This window comes from Dipodomys ordii, unplaced genomic scaffold, assembly GCF_000151885.1.
Source record: "Dipodomys ordii isolate 6190 unplaced genomic scaffold, Dord_2.0 Scaffold187, whole genome shotgun sequence".
NCBI lineage: Eukaryota > Metazoa > Chordata > Mammalia > Rodentia > Heteromyidae > Dipodomys > Dipodomys ordii.
Genome location: NW_012267403.1, coordinates 2,102,008 through 2,129,257, shown reverse-complemented (window position 1 = coordinate 2,129,257; position 27,250 = coordinate 2,102,008). Strand labels below are relative to the sequence as shown.

Genomic DNA, 27,250 nt, shown 5'->3' with positions numbered 1-27,250 from the left:
TTTCCTTGGCAGCAGGAGGCTAAAAGAAAGGACAGAAGTGACTCTGGCTGTGATGGGGATCTTACTGGGCATGCTGCTACTGGGGCACCTAACTGTGATTACCTATGGTAAGGAAGCAAGTTAGGGCCAGCTGGCTATGACTGGCAGCTGGTCCAGGCAAAAATATTGGGGACTGGTGTTGATGGAATGCTTACTGAGAAAAAAAACTATTTGTGCTAGGCAGGTGAATGTCTCTATTAATGTGATTGCTTTGGTGAGTTTTGGGCAGAAGAGAGGGAGTGGGTTAAAGCTGATGACCAATCTGGGAGGCAAGCTTTATAGAAAGTGACAAGAAATTTCCTTCTTGGAAAATTTCTAATGTATGTCAGGGACAGCAAATGTAACCCAAAGCCCATCCCCTATTTGAAGTTCTACCATCAGACAAAATGTATCTCTGTGTTTCCAAGCTTTGTTTTCTGTTAAGATATTTGTGTGTGTGTGTGTGTGTGTGTGTGTGTGTGTGTGTGTGTGTGTGTGTGTGTACTGGTCCTGGGATTTGAACTCAGGGCTTGGGCACTGTCCCTGAGCTTTTTTTGTTCAAGTCTAGTAGTATTCTACCACTTGAACAACTTCACTTTCTAATTGGTTTTGTTGTTTTCTTTTGTGTTTTTTTTTGGTTTTCATTTTTGGTGGTTAATTGTATATAAGAGTATTCCAGATTTTCTTGCCCAGGCTGGCTTTGAATTACAATCCTCAGCTCTCAGCCTCCTGAGTAGCTAGGATTATAGACATGAGCTACTTGTGCCAGGCTTTGCTAAGATAGTCTACAAAGAACACATGTGGCCTAATAGTAGATGAGACCTTACAAAAATGCCTTATAATATAGACATATTTTCAGTTTATATGGTAGTTTATTACCTTCCCAGACTGTCTAGTATATCCAGATGGTACTTATAGTACTTAAAGTAAATCCACATCCCTGTGGCTTCTATCTGAAGACTCCAGCTCTCCTCCTCCTCCTCCTCCCTCTCCTCCTCCTCCTCTTTCTTCTTCTTCTCTTCCTCCTCCTCTTCCTCCTTCTCCTCCTCCCCCTCCTCCTTTCCTTCTCCTCCTCTTCCTGCTTCTTCTACTCCTTCTCCTTTCTTCTTTCTTTTGTTCTTTCTTTTTCTTCTCTTCTTTCTTGAACTTGAATTCCAGGCCTGAGTGCTTTTCCTAAACTTTTTCATTCAAAGCCAGTGATCTATCATTTGAATCACAGCCCCATTTCTGGTGGGTTTTTTCCCCATTTAACTCGAAGTGTCAAGGACTTTCCTGCCCTAACTGACTTTCAATATATGATCCTCAGATCTCAGCCTTTTTGAAGTAGTTAAGATTAAAGGCATGAGCCACTGGTGCCTAACACGCTCTGCTTATTGTAGTCAATGAAGCATATATCTACTCCCTTTCTCTGTAACAGCCCTTCAAATGTTTGAAGCAAGAAAGCTATGACCCCTTGACCTCTTAATTCCTCTCTTCTCCAAGATAAACAGCCCTAACTCCTTCAATTAGTCTCTATAGTACTTCATCTCTTACCCCATCCTGGGCTACTTCACTGTAGATATGCCCTGATTCTCAAGGCTGTTTGTGGGAGCCTAATGCTAGATTTTTGTCCCAATAGAGGCTAGACTCTCTTATAGTAGTCTTATTTCTGTGGGTCTTCCTCCCTGTTCATTAACATCCCTAAGAAGTAGATGTCTCTTCAGCACACTAAGCCTGAGTAATAGTATAGGGAAACTCAAGATTGGGTAAGGGGACTCTTGCAGAGCCTCTACTTGTTTTTCATATTCCTATACAGAGAATCTAGATAGGTTTTAGTTTGATGGCACTTTAGGATAAGAAATCTAGTTTCCATAGATGACTCAGACTAGTTTACCCTTATCTGGCTCTGTGACACATCAACTCCTAGAACTTTGAGTTTGAAAGAATTCAGTGTATATTCTATCAAATTAACAAGAGTGAGGGAAAGTATATATAGGAGATGGATGGATGAGAATGTTGAAAGGGGTGACATTGATCAAGATGAAATGTATTCATAAACTGCGTTGTTAAATGACATCTCTTTGGTACAACTACTTAAAGATAAAAAATAAAAATAAAAAGACCCTGAATAAAGTCAACTGAGAGGAAAAAGAATTTGACCCTTGGGCTACAGCACTAGTGGAAAACTTAAGGTGCCTGAAAAATCAACTTATTTCTACAATATTTTTATTATCTAGCAGGTTCCTTTTTTCTTGGCACTGAGGTTTGAACTCAGAGACTGGAGCTTTGTTCTGCCTTTTTTTAATCAGTTGTGGGGCTTGAATTCAGGATCTAAGCACTGTCCCTGAGCCTCTTTTTGCTCCAGACTGGTGCTTTAACACTTGAGCCACAGTACTACTTCCAGTCTTCTGGCAGTTAATTGGAGATAAGACTCTCACAGACTTTCCTGCTCGTGCTGGCTTCCAACCATGATCCTCAGATCTCAGTTTCATGCATAGCTAGGATTAAAGGTATAAGCTACCAGCACCCAGCTTTTTTTTCTGCGTTTTTGTTGAAGAGTGGCACTCTGCCACTTAAGCTACACCCCCACTTCTGGATTTGTGTTGGAGATAAATGTCTCCTGGACTTGTGTACCAAGCTTTGATTCAAACTAAAGTCTCAGTCTCTTGGGCAGCTAGGATGATAGGTGTAAGCCACCCATACCTGGCTCTAGCTGGCTTTATAGCATACCACCTCACAATCTTCTTCCTGCCTGTCTGGGATTTCTTAAGGTAGGACTAGGCTTTGGAAGAACATTAGATGAATGTTAACTTTAAATCCTATGTATGGATGTGTTTATGCAGGACAGGAAGAGAGGTGGATTATAGAGGAAAGAGACAAGAGAGAAAGAGATCATATCAGTATTCCTGTGTGTCTAAATCTTACATTCAGTGATCTCCTCTAGCCCTGAAAAGAGGTCTTGCATTTGTGTATAAAGTCTTACTCTATAGACCTGAGGCTTAAGCTACACTGAATGGCCAATAGTGCCTTCACCCTCCCTGGAGCTCAGTGTCCCTATCTCATCTGTACATTGAAATTAGCTTGGCTGGCCTCAAAGATACCACCAGCTACAATGCACTGTGAGAATAAGACTTCACTGAAAAAGACTCTGGGAGCTGGGCACTGGTGGCTCACACCTGTAATCCTAGCTTCTCAGGAGGCTGAGATCTGAGGATCACGGTTCAAAGCCAGCCCAGGCAGGAAAGTCCGTGAGACTCTAATCTCCAATAAACCATCAGAAAAAGCAGAAGTAGCACTGTGGCTCAAGTAGTAGAGTGCTAGCCTTGAACTGAAGAGCTGAGGGACAGCACCCAGGTCCATAGTTCAAGCCCCATAACCAACCAAAAAAAGGCTCTTGGGTTCAGAATCAGCTGTGCAAGTCTCTTCCTGTGTGCTAAAACACATATGTAAATAATAATAATAATAAGTCCTCACATCTACATTTTATAAACATTTTAAACATTTTATAAACATTTTAAGCATTTTCTAAACTTTATTGAAGCTAGTTCTCTATCCAAGAGATAACTGAGGATAAGCCAGTCATGGGGACTGGGAGCACAAGATGTGGGAAATCTCACTCTTTCTGTGAGGATGAAGAAGAAAGCTGCAGAAAGGGACTCAGAATGGGTCCTAGAAAGAGCTTTTCTCTTCTTTTCTTCAGGATCGTTGGGTAGGCAGGCCTCAGACTTTTGCTTTCCTAAGTCCATGTCCTAGTTATTGTCCCCTCTTTCTCAAGCCAAACCCTCCTTCAACAAAGTGTTCAGCCCTGGTTTTTTTTCCTGACTATTATTTAAAGGAAACCCAGCTTTTACTGGAAGGGGGAAAATAACATTTTATAAAGGCTTTCCAGTTGGCAGATGGGGGCATTTTTTTCCAAGTAATAAGAAGGATATCCCTGCAGCCACGTCACGTAAGTATACATAACTATTGCTGATTTCTATTGTGCTTCATGGTTTATTAACAGATAAATAAAAGAGAATAACATGTGAAAATCTTGTTTTAAGCCTCCAGAGCCCAACTGTCTGTGAGACTTTAGGTAAGCCCCTCTCTCTCTCTCTCTTTCTCTTTCTCTCTCTTTCTCCCCCCTCTCTGTCTTTCTCTGTCCTACTCTCCATGTCTCCCACTCTGTCTCTCTCCAGCTTTTCCTTGTCTATGTGTACTCATGAGAAAATGCTAAGTGGTTTGTAAAAGCCTTCCCAGTTATTCCATTTCAGAAATCTCCAAATTCCAACCTGCTTTGTCCCTCAACCCATGTTGTACCAAGTAGTTTGTTGTTTAGTGTTTTTGAGGCATCTATAATGGGCAGAGCACTTCCCCAAAAAGTGGAGCTTTCTTTCCCACTCTTCCAAGAAAATCAAATGTATTGCTTTATTTGACCAACATTTTACAGTGGCTGCCAGGTCCTCCCTATAACTGAATGCTGTGTCCGCTCTGGCTACCCTATCATCTACAAATGCCCATAGGTTAAGAGAGTCTATCAGCCTGGTGAAGGTGGCTATTATTATTACTTTAGTAACTTCTCCTTTGGGTCTCTATTAGAACTAACATTGATCAAATCAAATTAAAATCTGTTTAATTAGGGAAGACATATTAAAGCCTTCTATAGGACAGAAAGTATTAATACTAATACAAGTTTTACTTGAGTGATAAGACAAGACTGACATTTATTCAGTCCCATTCTGTTAAGTGCTTTCATTTAATTTTAATAAGAACCCTTCATGGAATATTTACTATTTATTTCCTTTCATTGATAGTGGCCAAATTTAAAGTTTATATATATTTCATAATTTGTCCAAGGCCATACAGAAAGAATTAAGATAAGGTAGACTTTGGATCATGATGGTTATGTTCTACTATCTTATGCAGCCTTTGACTACTACCTTTTTTATCTCACTAGGTTCTCTTACCAGGTATTTTCCTAAATTCTATGGGCACAAAAGAGGTAGTCAGAAGATATAAGTCAATGCTAATGTGCTTTCACTTTGGAGGTCAGGGAACACAAAGAATAGTGCAATGTTTTCCTCTGTGTGTTCCATTTACTTTTTGTATGCTACTAATGAAGCAAGAGAAAAAATAAGAAGAAGATTAAATGATGGGTAAGAAGTAGAATCAATGAGAGTGGAAGAAAATGTAAACAGAATAAAATCATGCCTTTCTGAAAAGTCTGGTTACCAATGTCTCCATTCAAAGGTAGAAGAGTCAAGTCAGACTTCTAAAAATGAACTTCAAAATTGTGAAATTGGGACTGTGTGGCCATGTTCCTAATAGACCAGAGTAGACTGGGAGAATTTCCAGCAAATTCCCTGAAAGAAATGCAATCCTGGCCTTGCAGCTACCCTAAGTTCAGAGGGTAGACATGCATACACATAGACAAAGCAGCTCCAGATGTTCTCACAGCAGAATGCTTCTCTGGTGCCCAGAAGGAAAATGTGAGAATGTTTTTCAGTGGACATAAGGGAGATTGGGGAGGGTTAGAAGAAGATCAGTGGGAAAGAGTCCATTAAACCAAAAGGTTCAGATGGTTTTCTTGAGGCCTAAGGAGTCTATGTTTATGCTTGCATGTGGCCCAAAATATGTATAGACATATGTGTCCATGTGTCTATGATGATTATCAACTGTATATGCATGCATATATAAGCATGAACTGCTTTCAATACTGCAGTGAAAACTACCACCCGGTGAAAGGTTACCATTAGCTAGAATATGGAATTATTTAACCTGTGTCTATTACAGTTATTTGCACTGGACCATCTCAGGTTGGACGGGACTTTGGGAAGAAATGTTTTCTAAGAGCCAAACAGAGCTCAGAAATTCCCCAGATGGCTTAACCTATACATAGAAAACTTCAGTTATAAAGTTCATTTTGTGAGGACAAACTAAAATCTTCCCCTCCTTGTTTCCCATTGCTGGGTCTGAATTCTGCTGCCTGCCAAGTCTGAAACTCTACAGAGAATATTGGGTGGATTTAGCAACATGAAGTGGTGTTTATTTATTCTTTCCTCCTCAAGGCCTTTATCATGTCTAAAAAATGCTGTTCATATTCCAAGAGTCTCTGGTGAGAACCCAAGCCAAAGGCTTAACTTCAGTATCCTCATTGAGAAAAGCCTTAGTGCTTAACAACATATTTTAGGAGCAAGAAAGCATATCCTCACCAGAAGATGTCATCTTCCATCTGCTAAACTAAAACTTGGGGATCCTGGGATAAATACAAAGAAAATAGCTTAAGGTTGAAACCACCTTTCCTAGGGGCAATATAAAGACATGGCCTGGGTACAATTCCCCACTCCTGGTTCCACTGAATAGAACAAAATCCTCAGAGTATGAGCTTACCGATACAGAATTATGATAGCAGACACTACCTATTCTGATGTTCCCATCTTTTTCCTCTAGATTTCCCTCCCAAGGAGGGAAAATTCATTTTCTACCAAGGAGAAATGTCTCTTTTCTTGAACCACCATCACTAGCATAGCCAACTCCAAGGTAATTACTCAGACCCTTTTCTTCTCCAAACCAAGCAAGGACAAAATCTTTTCCTCCTCAGGATTGAATTTTCCAATGTATCTTTGATGAGTACTAACAGAAACCAAAAGGGAAATAAACAGAAAAAAGAAATCAGAACAAAAAAAATCAGGCTAACAAAGTGCAGGTTTCTAGCTAAAGATTTTGTTGGACAAGAATTTACAATCAGGCCCTTTCCTCACCCTTCAGAATTGTCTGTTGCCTGCTTCATCCTCCCTTCCTGAAAAGAGTTAGATCTGGGACCCTAATCATTGAGCTCTTCTCCTAAGAGAGCAAGAGGGGAAATGGCACAGAGCCTTTTCTAACCAACCCTTGAAACCCCAGATCTCTAGGCTCATATTTACACAAAGTGAAATAGTACAGACCCAACTGTTCATTTTGCTCCTACATCTCTTTTGGAAATTGTTAAGAGAATTTTTTTCGTAGAAGTCTACACTTCAATAGTTGGTAGAATTTCACCACATGATCCATGAAGCACATTGGTCATTTAGGGTGGGACTTTATCCAGGTCACCTCCTAGCATGGCAGTGATGTAAGAAGGACCTGAGACTTGTAGAGGTAACCAGTGTAAAGGAATTGCCTTCTGAGTACTGGTTTTGATTGGTGTGAACACTGGCATAGAACAAAAGAGCACAAGGCATATGAAAGTATGATAGAAGAAAAGTTGAAAAGTGCTTCTCAGATAAAACTTGAGGCCTGTCTCTGCTACCCTAGTTTCTAGATGAGCATGACATCTATGTTTTCGTTCTTTGTTTCTTCTCTTTAGGTCACCCTATCCTGGAAGCACCAGAGAGGGTGACTGGGCCCTGGAAAGGGGATGTGAGTATTCCCTGCACCTATGGTCCTCTAGAAGGCTATACTCAAGTCTTGGTGAAGTGGCTGGTACAACGGCACTTAGATACAGTCACCATCTTCCTAAGAGACTCCACTGGTGACCATATCCAGCAGGCAAAATACCGAGGCCGCCTGCATATTCGCCATGGGATTCCAGGGGATGTGTCCCTCCAACTGGATACTATCGAGATGGATGATCGAAGCCACTACATGTGTGAAGTAACCTGGCAGACCCCTGATGGCAATAAGGTGGTGAGAGATAAGATCATTGAGCTTCAAGTCCAGAAACGTAAGTCACTGTGCAAGTAGAAAGGTGCTTAGAGGCAAAGACTCAATAGAGTACTGTCCTAGAAACTTCTGACAAAATGAGAGAGATCGATGGGCTTGTATATAAACTCTCATCAGTTCTATGTGCTAATCACAGGGAGTGGACAGATAGAGGATCTTTGAAGTCCTACTCCCATACTAAAACTTAAGTGTTGGAATAGGTTTGTAGCTTTCAAATCTCTACCTCTTCCAGTGTCTTAGAAATCTTGGCATTTGTTTTCCTTATACGCTGGGCCTTAAAATTCATAAAAATGAGTATACCTTACCAGGAGGTATTGGAGAGTAGATAGCTTCTGATAGAAAAGCTCTGGAGAAGCTACCTTAAGAATTATACAAAGATCTGGGGCTGGGAAGGTGGCTCAGTGGTAGAGCACTTGCCTTGCATGCCTGAGGCCCTGGGTTCAATTCCTCAGCACCACATAAGCAAAAAAAAAAAAAGCCGGAAGTGGCACTGTGGCTCAAGTGGTAGAGTGCTAGCCTTGAGCTGAAGAGCTGAGGGACAGTGCCCAGGCCCAGAGTTCAGGCCCCATGACCAGACCAAAAAAAAAAAAAGAATTATACAAAGATCTGTACCTGGTAATCCAAGAATGCAAATACCTAGGCATTGGTTGTTCAATCCTATAATCCTAACTACTCAGGAGGCTGAAATCTGAGGATCATGGTTTGAAGCCAACCTGGGGAAAAAAGTTAGTAAGACTTTATCTCCAATTAAACAACAAAAAGCCAGAAGTGGAGCTGTGTCTCAAGTTGTAGAAAGCTAGTCTTGAGTGAAAAAGCCTGGTGAAAGTGCAAGACCCTGGTTCAAGCCCTAATACCAGCACATACACCACACACACACACACACACACACACACACACACACACACACACACACCAGTGTTTAGATAATTCAAAAACAATTTGCTGATAGTCCAACTCTGTAGTTTTCAACATACAAAGGTTTCATTTGCCTTATGGGCACTGTTACTTGACTAAAATATATTATTTTGAGCACAAATAATATGTGTATTTATATTAGTATTTTAGTGCCTAGGTTCTTTTTATATTCTTATTGATGTGTAAAATTATATAATATTGCTTCCAATTTATCAATAATTTCTCTCTTTTTGATTATATAGTTTAAATATTACTGTGACTCTAAAATATTAAAATGTGTTGTAAACATTAAGGGTCTTTCTCACCTGTAAAAAAACAATTTGAGCCTAAAACAACCATTATTTTCTTAAGGCAGTTGATTTTTAACTCCAGATAGTCACCTGATCCTCCAAAGAAAACCCTTTTCATTTCCATTGCAATTTCCCTTCTGCCATTCCAATTTATGAGCTCCTTTAGTTCCAGTGGCAGATATACACAAATCTTTATGCCCAGTGGAGATGACGTGGCCTTGTATCCCCATGTTTGAATGATTTCCCAGATGTCTTCTTTTGTCTTTCCTTTTACAGTCTCTGTCTCCAAGCCCACAGTGACAACTGGCAGTGGTTATGGCTTCACAGTGCCCCAAGGAATGAGGATCAGCCTTCAATGCCAGGCCCAAGGTTCTCCCCCAATCACTTATTCTTGGTACAAGGAAGAGACTAATAACCAGGAACCCGTCAAAGTAGCAACTTTGGGAACCTTGCTCTTCAAGCCTGCAGTGGTGGCTGACTCAGGATCTTATTTTTGTACTGCCAAGGGCAGAGTTGGTTCTGAACAGCGCAGTGACATTGTAAAGTTTGTGGTTAAAGGTAAGGACCTCTTTATCCTAGTATCTGCACAAAACTACCTGGAAGCAGTCATACCTCAGAATAGATAGAACCCTTGTGGCAGAGAAAGGGGGGGATTGGATCCTGAATAGGCAATGATTATACACACACAACACAAACACAATTCGAAACTGGAAATAGCAGGGTCAGAGATAATCCCTGTCTCTAAAGACGGCAAAAGGCAAAGTGACATTTAGTAGGTATCTCCTATTTGTCAGATACAAAAGTTCAATACCTTGACATACATTATCTTGTGTAATTTTGCTAATATCTAATGAGATGTCTATAATTACATCATTTTACAGAACAGGAAATTGAGTCAAAAGGAGGAAATCAGAGTAAGAGCAAGAAGTGCAAGAGTGGCTATTTTTATAGCACTGTCTCAAGAGTATCACAAAGTATGCCTTGAAGACTGCAGGCTAGCATTAAATGAAAGGCTCAGAAGTGATATAACCATTGTATTTTCTTGTCTGCTAAGAGATCTTCTTAAATGAGGAGACAATGTTGGTTAACAATAAACAAAATCTTACTGCAATGGTCTAGGAACTAACCTACAGAAAAGCAAAAGTATTCTATCATCCCTTAGAAAGTTCTTACTTTGGGGTTTCTGGACATGTTCTCTGTGCTTAACCAGACTATTGTATTTCGTGCCCTTTCTACTATGGCTGATGGTTTCTCATGGTTGAAAGCTGTTTCTATTTTTAAACTAATTCTTTCATTTGTTGGCTTTGTTAATTTGGGTTTGTCTTAGTTTATGAAATAAGCCTAGACCTCTTCCTATTTTCTTTTAATCTCTCCTTCTTAAGGCAAAATCAAAGGTTGAAGTCATCATGAAGATGAGAGTACAGTTAATCAAGGCCTTTTATTTATGAATACTCAGTGTTCAAGCACTGCCCCATACTGTCACATTAGGAAATTGAGGTTCAGAGAACTTACTCTCAATTTTCCACCCTGCTTTGTTGTCTGAACCAAGTCTCTTGGCTTCCCCTGGCCTGTATTTCTCTCCACTCCAACCTAGTCCTTAAGTTTTACTACCTATTTATATTTTGTAGGGAGCTCTCAAACCTTCACCACTCTACTTTACCTCTGCAATAGTTCTGTTCTGCAATAGTCCTGTATGCCATGCCTTTGCTCATAGATAGCTGAGCTCTGCTGACTAAACAAAATACAAATATGCACTTGAACTCACTTAGGGTTTATTCTCTGCCACATGCACCCTCTGTCCCCATGCTGCTCATTTACTCATCTTTGTCTCATTCCTTATATCAGTAGCTCAGAGCATTTCCACTTCGTTTCAGGCAGCCAGTCCTACTTCAAGAAGATGAGGGGAAAGATCCAGACCCCCTTCAGATGTGATTTCTTTCCACTACCCTCTGTTTTGTCTTGGTACTTCCTTACTTGTTTCCTCTGGACTAAGAATAAGATATGCTTTTCTGCTTTTCTCCTCTTAACAACAAGTCCTCCTCTAGAATTCTGTGTGTATGCATGCTCTCTGTCTCTGTCTCTGTCTGTCTGTCTATCTGTCTGTCTGTCTCTGTCTCTGTCTCTGTCTGTCTTTGTCTGTCTCTGTCTGTCTCTGTCTCTCTGTCTCTGTCTCTGTCTCTCTGTCTCTGTCTCTGTTTCTCTCTCTCTCTCTCTCTCTCTCTCTCTCTCTCTCTCTCTTTCTCTCTACCTGTGAGCACATGTGCATGCACACACATGTACCAGTAGTGGGACTTGAACTCCAGGTCTTATGTTCTCACTTAGCTTTTATTCACTCAAGGCTGTTGTTCTATGTCAGAGAGAGAGTGAGAGACAGAGACAGAGAGAGACAGAGACAGAGAGACAGAGATGGATACTTAGTATTTATGTATCCAAGCCTAATATGTATATATAAATAACATATATTTGTTCTTTAAAACTCTTTCTCTCTACCTGTCACCACATCTCACACCCTTATGAAGAAGGTATCTTCCATCAGCTGTGCCTCTCAATTTACCACAAACTTTGCAAACTGAAATTATCATTGACCTCAAAAAAAACCAAGGCCCCAGGTTTTTCCAGTGTTCTTTAAAACATTTATCAAGAACACCCCTTTCCCTTGGGTCTCCTACAATCTGTAAGACAGGTCCTTTTCAGAACATGTTGATGGCTTTTCTTTCATTCACCCTTTAATTATAAGTGTTTTCAAAGGCTTCAAGTGTCTTCTTCTCTTCATGTATCTGTAATATCAGAGGATTGTTATTGACTTCTGGACCTTCAAGTATCACGCTATGTGAATGGGTCTCAAACCATAATCTTATCCTTAATTTAGTTTGGTATTTTTGTGTCAATACTGGAATTTGGACTTGGAGCATTTTTGCTCAAAGATACCACTCTACCATTTGAGCCACAGCTTCCAACTCCAGATTGTTCTGTGCTGGATTGGAGATAAGAGTGTCATAGACTTTTCTGTCCAGGCTGGCTTTGAACCTTGATCCTCAGATCTCAATCTCCTGAATAGCTAGTATGAGCCACCAGTGCCCAGCTTACCCCTAATTTGTCCCCTTAGTACTATATCCAGTGTCTAATTGCCTTTTGGACAGCTTCATTTCTATTATCTCATCTTTGTTGAATTGTACCTTTGTTCACTAATTTCCCAAACAATTAGGGAATGTCATTAAGTATTCCTAATTTACTTCTTACAGTCAATCTTAATAATCACTAAATAATATAAATGCAACTATTGAATTATATTTTGTTTGTTGGTTGTTTGGTTTAGTGCTAGAGCTTAAACTCAGGGCCTGGGCACTGTCCCTTTAGGTTTTTTTTTGTTTGTTTTTGTTTTGTTTTATTTTGTTTTTGCTCAAGGGTAACACTGTACCACTTGAGCCATATAACCAAAATCTGGCTGGCTGGCTTTTTCTCTTTTCTTTCTTTCCTTCCTTCCTTCCTCACTCCCTTCTTTGCTTCCTTCTTTCCTTCCTTCCTTTTCTTTTCTCCTTCCTTCTTTCCTTCCTTCCTTTTCTTTTCTCCCTCCCTCCCTTCTTCCTTCCTTCCTTCCTTCTTCCTTCCTTCCTTCCTTCCTTCTTCCTTTCATTCTTTCCTTCTTCTTTTCTTTCTTTTTCCCCTCCCTCCCTTCCTCTTGCTTTCCTAGTACTAGAATTTGAAGTCAGGGCCTCATGGTTGCTGGTTTACTTGCTCAGTTGGTACCCCATTACTTCAACCACTTCAGTCTGGCTTTTTGCTGTTTATTTTGGAGATGGAGTATCTCAGAGTTTTCTACCCAAGCTAGTTGCAAATGGCAATCTCCCACATCTCAGTGTCCTGAGTAACTTTGATCATAGGTATGGGTCACTGGCACCTGGCTCTATCAGCTTACTTTCTGACAAATTTCCTAATTCCATCTATGCCCATGAGGTCCTTCCCTTTGTTCTTCTGCTGCTATTTTTGTTTCCTCTCAAAACTTCATCCTCTTCATCCTGATGCTTGTGATGTTTTAGAGGCTTCTTGACACTTTTTTATCTTAATATGGCACCTGTTGTTCTTCCCCAGACCCTGATCCATGAAAAAGATCACTTCTTAAGTCACTCCTTTTCCCCATATCCAAATAGTCTCATGGTGTGTGTGCGTGTGTGTGTGTGTGTGTGTGTGTGTGTGTGTGTGTGTGTGTGTGTGTGTGTGTGTTGGTACAGTGGCTTGAACTCAGGGTCAAGGCACTATCCTTGACCTTTTTTTTTTTTACTATTCAAGGCTGGTACTATACCATCTGAGCTACTACTCCACTTCTAGCTTTGTACTGCTTAATTTGAGATAAGAATCTCATGCAATTTTCTGCCCAGACTGGCTTTGAGCCAGGATCCTCATATTTCAGCCTCCTCAATAGCCCAGCGATCTCAAAGTCTTTTAGCCTTGAAATTTTAGGCTTCTAAATGGTCTTCCCCAGCCTATCCTTCTTCAAGATATCAACTTATTGATATCTGGTACTGGATTTCTGTTTTATGAGACTAGACTGTAAAATCCAAGCATTCTGCCTTTCTATTCATAGCTGATCTCCAGAGTCCAACAAAAGCTAGTCTCAGAACTGTGTCCCAAATTCAATTGAGAAACTTTCACTCACTTCTTCAGAAACCTTCAGTTACTTTCCATGGCCTCTTCCATCCAAAGAACAAAACACAAACCCTTTAGTCTGCCCCCAGCCTTGTCTTCTCATATATTTCCCCACATCCAGAACAGCATGCTGTCCCCTCTACTTGCAATGTTATTCCATGTTCTCAGAGAACAGAAATTCTACTGATCTTTCACTATTGATTTTCATATGTAAGAAAGTGTGAACCCTGAATTCAAACCACAGAAAATAAGAAACACAAAAAATAAAAGTGAGTCAGAATGTGACTTTCTGCCCATTATTTTTCACTTAGCACAGTCTTTTCAAAGCTCATTAATGCTGAAGCATGTATCACTACTTCATTCTTTTTAGTACCTAAAAATGTAACATTACATACATATATACTTAGCTATCCATTCTTGTAATTAGCATTTGGATTGTCTCTCATTGTGGCCTTTATGAATCAACAATTGCAATGAAGAATTGTGAAAAAAATTGTTCTACAGACATTTTTTCATTTCCTTTAGGTACATGACTAAGAATGCAATGGCAAAGTCACAGAGTAACTTTTTGAGAAGGTGACAAAGGCTTCAAGTGACAGTACAAGTAGAATTGGAGGATAGGAAGCCTGCAGATTCTCCACATCCTCACTAACATTTATTTTATGTTTCCTTTTGGTTTTCTTAGCTTACATTCGTTATACAGGGCAGATTTCATTGTGACATTTCCCTATAGGCTTATACTTTATTCCAATCAATCTCACACCCAATTTCACTACCCCTGGCTCATTTATCCCCTGTCTATAACAATTTCAACAGATTTCATTGTTCTGTTTTTATGATTACAATCTTTTTCAATTGTAGCCACCTTTTTTAGTTAAGTTTTTAATTTTAAAAAATTTTCCAGGTACTGATGGCCTATGCCTCAAATCCTAGTCAGGAGGATGAGATCTGATGACTAACGCTTGAAGCTAGCCTGGAAATCTTAACTCCAATTAACCAACAAAATGCCAGAAGTGAAGTTGTGGCTCAAGTGGTAGAACATCGTCATGAGAGTAAAAACCAAGCTTGAGTTCAAGCCCTAGTACTTCCAAAAAAATTTAATTGCTGACCTCCTACTAGGTGTGAAGTGGAATTTCACTGTGGATATGATTTACATGTCCCTAGTGATCGTGTTGTTCATCATCTGTTTAGGTACTTATTGATCATTTATATGCCTTTTAAAAATGTATATATAGTACACATTAATGAAATTCAGTGTAATATTTCCACATGGGCATATAGAACACACTAATCAAATTTGATTTCCTTTTGTGCACTAACCTATACCCTCCCCAACATTCATTCATTTCTACTTTGCATCCAGATCCACCATTTTTCTGTGGGTCTTGGAGCTTGAACTCAGGGCCTGGGTACTGTCCTTGAGATTTTTCACTCAAGGCTAGCACTCTATCACTTTGAGCCGCAGTTCCATTTTTGTCTTTCTGATGGTTAATTGGGGATAAAAAAAAAGTCCCATGCATTTTCCTGCCCCACTAGGCTTCAAAACATGATCCACCTTTTATGCCTTCTATATACAAGAATAAATATATATGGTACTTGTCTCTGTTGGCTTATTTCACTTAAAACAAAGGCTTGCAGTTTCATTAGTTTTACCTCCAAAAACAGGATTTCTTCTTTGTTATGACTGACATTATTCTGTGTGTATATAAATCTCATTTTCATTATCCATTAATCTGATGATATATACCTACACTGTTTACGTATCATTGCTTCTTCAAATACTGCCAGAGTAAATACACTATGCTGAGTTCATTTCCTGTAGATGTATATCCAGAGGTGGAATAGCAGGATCATAGGATAGATTTTTCTATACTGTTCATGAGGGTCATATAAATATTTGCTCTCACCAATAGAGGATAATATTTTATTTTTTTCCACACTCATACTAGCATTTCTTTTTTAGTGTGAGTCCTAGGGCTTGAACTCAGGGCCTAGATGCTATCCCTGAGCTTCTTTGCTCAAGGCTAGCACTCTACTACTTGAGCCACAGCTCCACTTCTGGCTATTTACTGGTTGCTAACTGGAGATAGGAGTCTCATGGACTTTTCTGCCTCAGCTGGCTTTGAACCACAATCCTCAGATATCAGATTCCTGAGATGGTAGGATTACAGGCATGAGTGGGCCACCAAAACCCAGCAGCAATTGTTAGGTTTTACAATAGTAATTCTTAACTGTAGTGAAATGGTATTTCATTGTATTTTTACTCATATTTTCACATCTAATGATATTTAACCATTTGTGTTTTCTTTTAAGAAATGTCATTTTCCATTTTTCTAAATGAGATTGCTTGGTTTTAAGATTTTTTTATTTAAAAATTTTTAAACCTCTGTAAGTTGTCTTTCAACTCTGTGTAGGAACTTTTGAATTTGATATAATCTTAATTGTTTATTTTGCCTTTGTTTCCTGTGCTTTGAGGTCATATACTAAAAAATCACTTTCTATACAAATATCTTGAAGTGTTTCTCTATGTTTGCTTCTAGTTTTTTCACTTCCTCTATTTAAGTCTTTGATTCATTTTGATTTTTTTTTGTACAGGATGAGAAATAGGGGTCCGATTTCAATCTTAGAAGCATTAAATTTTCCCAGAAACATTTGTTGAAGAGGCTCTCCTTTCTCTAATACTTTTGACACTTTTGTCAAGAATCCATCATGTGAATTTATTTCTAGGACCTTTATTTTGTTCTATTTGACTGTTTGCCTATTTTTAATATAATTTTATTGTTATTATTAACATGTTGTACAGAGGGGTTAGCATATCATAAGTCAGGTAATGAGTACATTTCTTTTTGGACAATGTCATCCCTTACTTTGTTTTCCCCAGTTTCCCCTGCCATCCCTGCCATGAAATTGCTTATGTATTCTGATACGTGTACCATGCTGTTTTGGAAACTGTGCCTATATGGTATATCATTAGTTTAGGTTTTGTGCTGGCTCCAACCTTCTTTCAGAACTGCCCATCCAAATTCTTTAGTCATTTTTTATCAGTCATTGGGTTTGAACTCAAAGCCTGGGCACTGTCCCTGAACGTCTTTGCTCAGGGCTAGCACTGTACTAGTTTAAGCCACAGCACCATTCCCAATTTTCTGGTGGTTAATTGAAGATAAGAGTCTCATGGACTTTCCTGCCCAGACTGGCTTAAAACTGAGACCCTTGGATCTCAGCCTCTTGAGTATCTAGGATTACAGGTAAGAGCCACCAGTGACTGATTAGCCATTTTTTTGGGGGGTGTCCGGTTGTAGGGCCTGAACTCTGGGCCTGGGCACTGTCCCTCAGCTCTTCAGCTCAAGGCTAGCTCTCTACCACTTGAGCCACAGTACCACTTCCTTCTTTTTTCTGTTTGCTTATGTGGTGCTGAGGAATCGAACCCAGGTCCTCATGCATGCAAGGCAAGCACTCTCCCACTGAGCCACCTTCCCAGTCCCTGACTAGCCATTTTTAAATTGAGTTATTTGACCTTTGTGTAGTTGAGTCATGAGTTATTTATACATTTAGAATACAAGAGCCTTAAGAGTTAATTATATTTTTAGAATACAAGAGCCTTATCAAATACAAGATTTGCAAATCCTATTCCATATGCTAACTTTGTTTCTTTTTCTTTTATAATGTCTTTTTGTACCTTGTTATACACAAAAGACTTTAATTATTTTCTTTTTTATCTAGCTAGCTAGCTATCTTGCTCATATCTGGATTAGAACTCAGGGTATCACAGTAGCTTATTTTCTTGCTCATAGATGGTGTTCTACCACTTGAACCATGCCTCCAGCACAACTCTTTGGTCATTATTGGTAATAAAGTCCTGCAGGTCCTTGGTATTTTGTTCAATTTTTTTCACTCATATTTCTTTGTTTGCTTACTAGATAAGTTCAATGATCATATCTTCAAGTTAACTGGTGCTTTGTTCTACCTGCTTAAATCTGCTGTAGTGGATTTTTCTCCCTTTTTTTTTTTTTTGCTGGTCATGGTCTGAACTCTGGGTCTGGGCACTGTCCTTCAGCTCTTCAGCTCAAGGCTAGTGCTCTACCACTTGAGCCACAGCGCCACTTCTGGCTTTTTCTGTTTATGTAGTGCTGAGGAATCGAACCCAGGGCCTCATGCTTACAAGGCATGCACTCTACTGCTGAGCTACCTTCCCAGTCCAGATGTTTTTCCCTTTTGAGTTTTTCTTTCAGTTATTGTGCTTTTCAACTTTTGGATTTCTATTTGATTACTTTTTGTTTTTATTTTTTTTATTTGATTTGATTACTTTTAATAGTATCAGTCTCCTCCTAGCATTCTGTATTTAGTTTGGACCATTGTCATTTGTTTATTTTCCTTTCATTTTAACATACCTAAACTGTTTTGTCTAAATTTTCCATGCTTCCTCAGGGACAATTTCAGCATGGACAATTGCTATTGTTCCTGACTTATGTTATGTACTTTCCATTTTCTTTGCAAGTGTCATGTTTTAGAATAATGCAATATGGTGACTTTGATTCTCTTTCCCCCTAGGACTTGTTCACACAGATTGCTACAATAATTTTGACTTTCCTGAGAGAATATAGGCTTAGGTAGTCCTTTTCATGGATGAGCAATGAAGAGTCTACTTATGATATATTCTTAATGATTAGATGGAGATATTCTTAAAATATTCCTGGAGTAATAAACCTTCCAGTCTTTACCAGAGAAGTATGTTGCCTGTTAGGGTATGTCTTCAACATTTTCCTAGATAGTTTACATTGTGCCATAATGATCACCTACTGCTAATATAGAGACTCAAAGATAACCACAGATAGGAACTTAGGGCCTTCTCATGTCCTTCCTGAGCAGGCACAGCACTTATGCATGCAGGTAGCTTTCTAGATTCCCAGAATGCATGCAAATTTCTCACAGTCCCTATGCACATCTTAAATCCAGTTTTTCCTTTTAGGTTTTGGTTAATCTCTTGCTTCCATAGACTTTTATTCATTGTCTAAAGCATTTCTGTGACAAACATTCTCCCAATCTAATGAGGCTAATAATCTTGAGTAACAACTACAACAAGCCTTTGGAATCAAATCTCTCAGAGAAACACCAGACACCTCAAATACTCATAGCTGTTTTGGAATGAAGTCTATTCTGCTCATCCAACACCTAAAATGACATTTTCTTTTCTGACTACCTCTGAGCTGGGAAGAGTTAATAATGGATATAAATTTAAATGCCACACTTGCTATTCTTATTAAAGCTGGGATGTTTTACTTCCATAAATCTTCCCTGAGTTGCTACAAACCTTTAGATACTTTCTAAAATTTGGGCAAAAGTTGATTATGTCAAAATTTTCTAGTTACTTTATTGTTTTTGTGGAGGAGTGAATTTTTGGAAATCATTACTCAACCACTTTGACTGATGTCACACATTGCCACTTTCTCTGTGAGACTTCCAAAGACTTCACTCTCAAGAGAATAAATCACTAAATTTCAGTTAAACTATACTTTCTCATCCACGTTTACATACCCTGTGAACTTTAGCCACAGATTCCTTGAATATCTATGAGCCTTGACTTAACAACCCTGCCCTAGACTTGTGTGTGAGGGGTGAACAAGCAATGGAACTTGACAGTATAAGGGAAGTGTGGAGAAGTCTAATTGTGGACTTGACTGGCCTTTACATACTTCCTAATTTTCCTAGATCATTCAGCTGTTCACCCAGGGGTACCAGGGCCCTTGACTGAGCTCCCTTTCCCTTGCAGACTCTTCAAATCTACCCGAGACCAAGACTGAGACATCTACAACCACGCAATCCTCCATGGAAGGTGAGTTTTACTATGGTTCTGTGGGAGTATTAGAAGTATAAAATGGCATCATAGGAACTCAGACAAGAATTTCAATGCTATTCCCCAAGGCATAAAAGGTCATTGGATTGCTCAGAGAGAGCATAATAATAAAAGAATGAGAACAAGAGAAAAACAGCAAGGAATAAAGGATAGTTAAGAAGTAGATTAGTGATTATATACTCTTCTTTGTAATAATTGTAGCTCCAAAGAACACTGTGACTTAGCTTTTTCTCCTAGTCTTCCTTGCTGTGTGATTGGGTATATTGTTTCTCCTTTATGCACATTCTTCTTACTGACCATCTCTAACAATTAGAAGGTAAGATGCTCCACATCATAGCATAATGATCAGTGATATAGAGAGGCACTCTTAGCTTAACACATATTCCCAGAGAAGATTCCCAACTTTGTTGCCATCCAACATCTCACAGATCCTTTCTAGAAGAACAGCTTCTAACTCCAACCCTCTGTCACCATAGCAACAACCTGGGAAGTGGCCACTGAAGTGACCCCATCCTTGGACAGCACCACTGAAGTGGATAGATTCTTTGGGGAGACCGTTGCTGAACTAGGTAAGTCTAATGTCAAGATTTCTAACCTTCCTTTTAAAATCTGAGTCTTGTGACAATGACTCCCCACTGTTCTGTGTATTGTATGACTCTTAACTATCAAGTGCCCTAGGGTAGAGATGGTGTTGAAATGGAGAGGAAGAGGGATGAATAAGGTTACAGTGCTGTTAAAGGATTTCGTAAATATATTCTTAACATAGTCTCTGTTGTTATACCAACATAGTTCCCAAGCACTGTGAATAAGAATAGAAATAAGGACATAACTTCAGCTAATTGTTATAGGAAAAAGGACATTGGAACAGATAAGGATAATAACAGTACCTTATTACATAAACATAGGGGTTATCTCAGCAGCTTGCAACTAACTTTTTGGATTCCTATAAAATCTCAAGAATTTCCAAGTCAGAGTGTCAGGAATTAAGACCTTGAATGGTATTAAACTGGTATATACTGACGTGACTGCATTGATTATTAAAATAATGAATTACTTTTATACCAGTTGATAATTTCCTGCTTCTCTTAAGCTCTGAGTTCTCCATTATCACCTGGGCTACCATAGCCCATCTGCCTGAACTCTGTAGACTACCTCATGGTCTCATAATAAAAGTATCAATTTTCAATACTGTGGTGTCCCTCTAGGGACCTCTAAGAGTTCAAGTGTACATCCATCAAGTTCCTGTTTGAATTAGTTGATTTGAAACACTTAGAGGATTATCATTCTTTGGGTCATACGATGTCTTTGTATCATTGAAGATACTTCTTAATGTCCTTTGTATCTGTCTCATTCTGATTGCACAGCTTCTTAGCTATCTCTGAGCAGTTCTCAAACCACTTCTTGTGCAACCTTTGCCTTGTTGCTTTTTGCTTGAAGGCTTCTATAGTTTCATGTTTTTCTCAAGGAAATAGCCACTGGGAGAATAGAAGTTAGAATGTACCTCTAGGAAAATCAGTTTGGGAAAATTAAAAGATAACCTTGGAAAGAGTATAAATTCTTAAATGTTAGATATGTATCCTATTTCTTTTTTTATTGTGAAAATACTGTACAGAGGGGTTACAATTACATGGGCAAGGTAATGAGTACATTTCTTATCAAGCATTGTAGCCTCCTCCTTTGTTTCCCCTTCCCATCCCTTCCCATCCTCCCCTCCCGCCCCCAATATGTGTCCTATTTCTTCTATCAGATGTTTTATGATTTGACTCCTGTCAATGGAAAATCTTGTTTTATCTGCTCTCTCAGTTCCAGCTAGAAGTTCAGAGAACCACAAATAGCCAATTTTTTGGAACCGAAAATCATGAAATCTATTTTTTAATAAAAAGTTGAAGCATTAAATCTAAAGGACACTGGAATTTTTTTGCTTTACCATTCTCTATCCTCTGATATAAGTTCTTAGATTGAGAGTATTATAGCTAGAATTACATTAGATATAATCCATATGTTTCATGAAATTTATGAGGAAACTAAGACCCAGTGACAGTCATTGATTTGACTACTTACTGTATTAATTTTTCTATGACTATTATAAAAACTTATTGCAAGTCAGGTTTGATAGTTATTACTAAGTTATTATCAACTTTTCAGTAGGACTACCATCCTTCTAGATGCTCTGGCAAAAAAACAAAAACACTTCTTATCTTTTCCAATTTCTAGATGCTACCTACATTCCTTTTCTCATAGCTCCTCTCTTCCATTTTTAAAACTAACAATGTAAGAATACTCAAATCTTCTACTCTAACCTTCTATCTATTCCCTCCACATTTAAATGATCCTTATTAGTACATTGAACTCATTCAGATAATTGAAGATAATCTCCCTATCTCAACATGAGCTATTTATTAACTTTAATTTCTTTTTGTAATACAAACTGACACACAGGTTCTAGGAATTTACATGGAAATATCTTTAGAAGATACTCTATTATCCTATTATAGTTATACAAAAAATAACCAGTCCAGAACTGGAAACTCAAGACAGTGGGTTCTTTCAGCCAAATGTATATTATTTAATATGTTTTGAGAAATCAGCAAGTTGAAATTTAGTCAATGAGCATTTTAATAGAAAGATTCTTCAACGAGGTTGCATTTCAATAAAGCTGAGAAGTGAAGGAACCACGAAAATCTCCAGTCCCCCCCCCAAAAAAAACCCATGGAGATCTGGTGCAAATTCCAAGAATCACCGAACTGTGGATCCAAAAGACATTATTAAGGTTTTCAATCTGTGGCCTTTCTTAAGACTCTCATTTTGTTTGTTTCTGTGAATAGCTAAAGAAAAGATTAGAAAATGTAAATGGAAAATAAAAAAATCTGGGCGAATGTGAGCTGATCTTTAGTTTCTGGTGCTTATTTGTTGTTTGATTGTTTGTTTGGTACTGGAGTTGAAATTCAGGGACTCTTGTTTGCCAGGCATGAGCACCACTACTCAGCTATGCCTCCTCTGGCTTTATCTTTTTTTGTATTTCAATTTTTTATGTTTTTTACTGTAAAAATACTGTATAGAGGGGTTACAGTTACACGAGTAAGGTAATGAGTACATTTTCTATCGAGCATTGTTACCTCCTCCTTTGTTTTTCCCCTACTATCCCTTTCCTCCCCATCTCCCCAACTCCTCCCCTCCACCAAGTTGTAAAGTTCGTTATCAACATAGTGTCTTGTACATCTCATTGCTACAATGGGTCAACTTGTATCCTTGTTTAAGCATTTTGTTATTTCCCTTCCCCTCCCCAAATTAGAAAAATGTACATACAAGATGCAGGGCACCAGAATCAAATTTTAACCCATATGATTTAGTCTTACTTTGCCTCCTAGGAAGGGGTCTACCTATGTTTTCCATCATCCTCATCATCCTCTTGTGCTGCATGGTTGTTTTCACTATGGCTTATATCTTACTCTGCCGGAAGACATCCCAACAAGGTGAGTGAGGACTATGGCTGGTTGGCTTTTGATCATATTCTTTCTGGTGGCTTATTTGCCTACTCTCTGTATGAAGCACTGTGTAACATACATCAGTAAGTTCAAAGCCAAGTTTTAAAGCTCAGGCAGGCAGAAATTCTTGCCAAAAAAATTAGAGAAGTGGGGGCTTGGAATATAGCTTACTGGTAGAATGCTTGCCTATCATGCATGAAGCCCTAGGCTCAACTCCTTAGTACCACATTAACACAAAAGGCCAGAAGTGGCGCTGCGGCTCAAGTGGTAGAGTACTACCCTTGAGTAAAAGAATCTTAGGGACAGTGCCCAGGCTCTGATTTCAAGCACTGGCAGGAAAAAAAAAATTGAAGAAGTTGATGGAAAAATCCTTGGTGCCCAGTTAAGTACAGCCATTCTTGTAGTTAAATGCCTTAAAAGGATATACAACATGTTCCTTTTAAGTTGCTTAACATTTATAAAGAGGGTTCAAGGTTAAAGCATGGAGTTGATAAATAACAGGGTAAAGCAGTAAATATTATGGACTCATCTAGGAGTGGTGGTACATACCTGTAATCCTAGCATTCTGAAGGCTGATTCAGGAGGATTGAGAGTCTCAGGACAGCTTGGGCTATGATGTAAAAAACTACTATCTCAAACACAACAAAAACCCCACAAAATCAAAACCTGAAGGAGCCAAGCAATATTAAAGGGAGCCCAAGGATAAGAGAATTAGACTAGACAATTAAAAGATCTTTCAGGATAGAAAATTGGTACCAGGCCATAAAAGATGAAAACAATTTATGATGGGCCAGCATTCAAAGATAGGGTAACTAGACAAACAAAAGTATAAAAATATAAAAGGTAGTGCTCGCTTCAGCAACACATATACTAAAATTGGAATAATACAGAGAGGATTAGCATGACCCCTGTGCAAGGATGACACGCAAATTTGTGAAGCGTTCTGTATTTTTCAGTGTACACTGCAAAAAAAATTATAAAAGGTAATTGAGTATCAAGTAATCAATTAAAATATATAGATGATCAATAGGGAAATATAGAAGGAAATAAAGCTCATTTGCCTTTTTAGATTAACATTCTTATTGGCAGGTATTATTGTTCAAAGGGACTTCATAGTGATATTTCTATATATGTATATAATTTGCTTTTATCCATCACCCCCTCTATTACTCTACAAAAATGGAAGACTTTTAATGACAGCCAGAAGAATTTAGACTTTCTTTAGTAGACCTTGCAAAGGCACTAAAAGTCACCCCACATTTTAGTAGGGGTGATGAAACTACTGTCAGTCTTGTGACGTCCCTTGTTTACTTATTTTGTGACTAATAGACACATTTCTGAGTTGCTCCTTTGAAGGATTATAAACACTTAGAGAAAAGTACCAAGCAATATCCATCTTTGAGCCTAAGCTTGGGACACTTCTCCTACACAGACACGAGGGGGCAATGATGATCTATTTCAGAATCTTCCTTGGCTTAGGGGTAGAAGTGAATGTACTTGGGCCAAGGCATGGGCCAAGGTCCTTGACATTAGATGAATCCAGCCCTTTCTTCCTGGATATTGGCCTGACAGTCAAGTTTCCTACAGGGATTCTCTGAGGATCATGGGTGAGATTCCTGGGTGGAAAGCAGGTCCAGTTCCAATGTTCTCTGCTCACCCACACCAATCAACAACTCCAATCTAATATCTTGAGTCATTGATAACAAAGAGGAGAGTAACCATGCATGGATCTTCTTCATTTCTCTGCTAAATATGCAGTGTTCCAACTTATTGCATAAGTATTGTAAAAATCCAAGTATCTCCCAGTATTGGAAAGCTAAAACATTCAGCATCACTCTCTGTGCCCTTTTGACTGGTATCCAGGGTTCATTGCCCATAGAAATTTCTGACTTGAATCCTTCTTCTTTTCTAGAGCACATCTATGAAGTGACCAGGTAAGATAATTTCTCTCTTTTCCCATGTTATGATCCTTTTCCTGACCTCAATTCTCTTGATCATTGGCAGGAAACATGAAAAAACTGGGGAGGAGGGGTAAGCATAGAGCATGGAACTAAAGGAGTCCTAAAAATCCAGAGACCCTCAGGGTCAGTATAGCTTTCTACTCTCTCTGAGATTCCTGAGTTTCTATCCTGGCTCAGTGAGCACAATAGATTATTTAGAGGTACCAACCCTCTACTCCCCGAATATCTGACAACAAAGTTAGTTGGTAAGGACTTACTTAAGCAGAAATGTGGGAAAACACAGTCTAAGGCTCAAATCTCTTCTCATGATGGGCTCTGGGTTATAGGATGCATCCCAGGGAGGCCAGTGACCCTGAAGAAACCATGAGAGTGTCCGTCTACACAACTGGCTGCTCCAGCAATGAGCCATATTCCCAGGCTCTGAGTAATGAGTATTCTGATGATCCCTGCCTGGGCCATCAGTGCCAGATCATTGCCCAGATCAACGGTGACTATGCCCGCCTACTGCACACAGTACCACCAGATTATGAAGTGCTGGCCACTCAAGGCAAGAACGTCTGCTAAAAATGTCCCACAAGGTCAAGATCTGCTGGCTTAATTGCCCTATTCAGGTCTTTCCTTCTGTATATAGCCTCTCTGCTACCTCTCTTCCTGGATCATTCAGTGTCTATCCTGCTGAAGCTGTAGTCCTTGAATGGGACTGGCTCTGCCTATGAAATTTTGGTATGCACTGCAAGCAAGCCAACTGGACTCTTCTTGTGTCACTTCCTGATGTATTACTGCTCCTTTCCAAACACCAGAGAATGGCCCATGGTACTAGAGCTTGGTCAGAATGCTTCCAGTGCTATCAGAAGACCAGAGAAGGTTCAGTTCTACCAGCTCAAAGGATCAACATCATTTCCCATTTTCCAGGGCCTGGCAACTTTTAAGTGATGTCATGTCATCACAGGCTAGGGTTCAGATTTGCTGCTACATAATAAGTCTTTTGCTCTGGTATTCTTTTGGTGCTCAATAAATATCTAATCATGATGGCAACCTCAGTTGTTAGTCTTTTCTCAGGGTTTGGTAGCACCTACCAAGAGTGCTGAAAATAGGACTAGTTAAGATTGATGGGATTCCTGGAGGTATGGATCACACCTTTGGGGTATTTTTTTGTTTTGTCTTGTTTTGTTTTTTCTCCTTCCCAAACCCTATATGACACCCGTACTTCATACCACCCAATAAATATTTGCTTAAATGTTTATTAGCTTCCATTCCCTTCCCTATTATCCTGTCATCTCCATCTGGATGGCTTCCCAAGACAATTTGTAGTCTGACAAAGAAGGATCCCTCCTGCCCATATTCAGGGACTCCAATGTAGAGAAGAGATTCCTCCATTTTGACAATATGTACGTATGCACCATTTCTAAGGATTCTGTTTCTTTGCATCATACAATCTTTGGGATAGTTGTATTCTTTGTAGATTTATCCCCTGACTCTTCTTACAATGTGGAATGGGGCACAATCAACATAGTCTTTTCCCTGATGAGCCAAGATGAGGGTTAGGAATGTGTGTGTGTGTGTGTGTGTGTGTGTGTGTGTGTGTACACACAATTATACACCTTTAAAACAAGCTACCAGAATAGATCTGTTCATATATGAGTTTATACACACTTCCTTTCTCTCATGTAATCCATGAAAAATCGATTTCTTTTTTTTTCATGGGAATTGTCATGTTGCCACTTTGAGTCCCAGTACAGTGACAGGTTGGAAGGAGATGCTTCCCTATCGTATCCCTATTGGGATAAAAATGTCAACAGAGTAGCCTCTACTTTACCACCACTCAACCTCATCCTTTCCCACATCCATGAATGCTACATTCACAACTTCTTTCTCACTGTTCTTACAAGCCTCTGAAATAGGACCCCACTCAGTGGGAACTTCAGCTTCCTTCATAAAACAGCTCTGTGACTAGATCCCACAGCCTTTGAAAACCCTCATCATCTTTCTCTACTAAAAAAAAGAAAGAATCCCTATGGTTGAACAGTGAATCTTAGTGAAATGAGTCACAAATTGAGAGAACCTCATCCATAGGAACTATGAGTCCCCAGGGATTTCTCAAAATCTTTCATCTTATGATCCTAACTCTTTCATATTATGGATGAGGAAACAGTGGCTTGTTTACAAAATTGAAAATTTCACGTCAATGGTAGAATGGAGATCAAAAACAAGGCTTAGGAACTTTTAGGCATATTTATTCATCACAACAAGAACTTTCTGGAGATTTTCTTTGCTTCCAAACTTGTTTTCAATATAGAATAAATCAGAAAGTGATTCCTGAGTACAGAAGTAGACCCAGTTTCCAGGATAGTATAAAATCAATGATAATGTTACCATAGGACCTGTCTTTGGATGCTAGCTGACCAGGGGAATGTAGAGGAGTGAAAA

The 27,250-nt window shown here is 39.1% G+C and overlaps 1 protein-coding gene across 1 annotated transcript; it reads left to right on the top strand.

The window, feature by feature from the left end:
- Vsig4 (V-set and immunoglobulin domain containing 4) lies at positions 1–25,876 on the top strand. The gene is made up of 8 exons (XM_013034292.1): positions 1–107; positions 7,322–7,678; positions 9,159–9,440; positions 19,294–19,356; positions 19,854–19,946; positions 22,746–22,850; positions 24,775–24,796; positions 25,150–25,876. The coding sequence occupies exons 1-8, from the start codon at positions 53–55 to the stop codon at positions 25,385–25,387; spliced, it is 1,215 nt and encodes a 404-aa protein (XP_012889746.1). The 5' UTR covers positions 1–52; the 3' UTR covers positions 25,388–25,876.
- Positions 25,877–27,250: the final 1,374 nt, after the last annotated feature.

Excerpts from the sequence above, each read along its gene's own strand:
- Vsig4 (XM_013034292.1), top strand. The coding sequence starts at position 53 with ATGGGGATCTTACTGGGCATGCTGCTACTGGGGCACCTAACTGTGATT. Across the intron at positions 9,441-19,293 it reads TGTAAAGTTTGTGGTTAAAG|ACTCTTCAAATCTACCCGAG; the intron begins GTAAGGACCTCT and ends TTTCCCTTGCAG. Across the intron at positions 22,851-24,774 it reads CCGGAAGACATCCCAACAAG|AGCACATCTATGAAGTGACC; the intron begins GTGAGTGAGGAC and ends CTTCTTTTCTAG.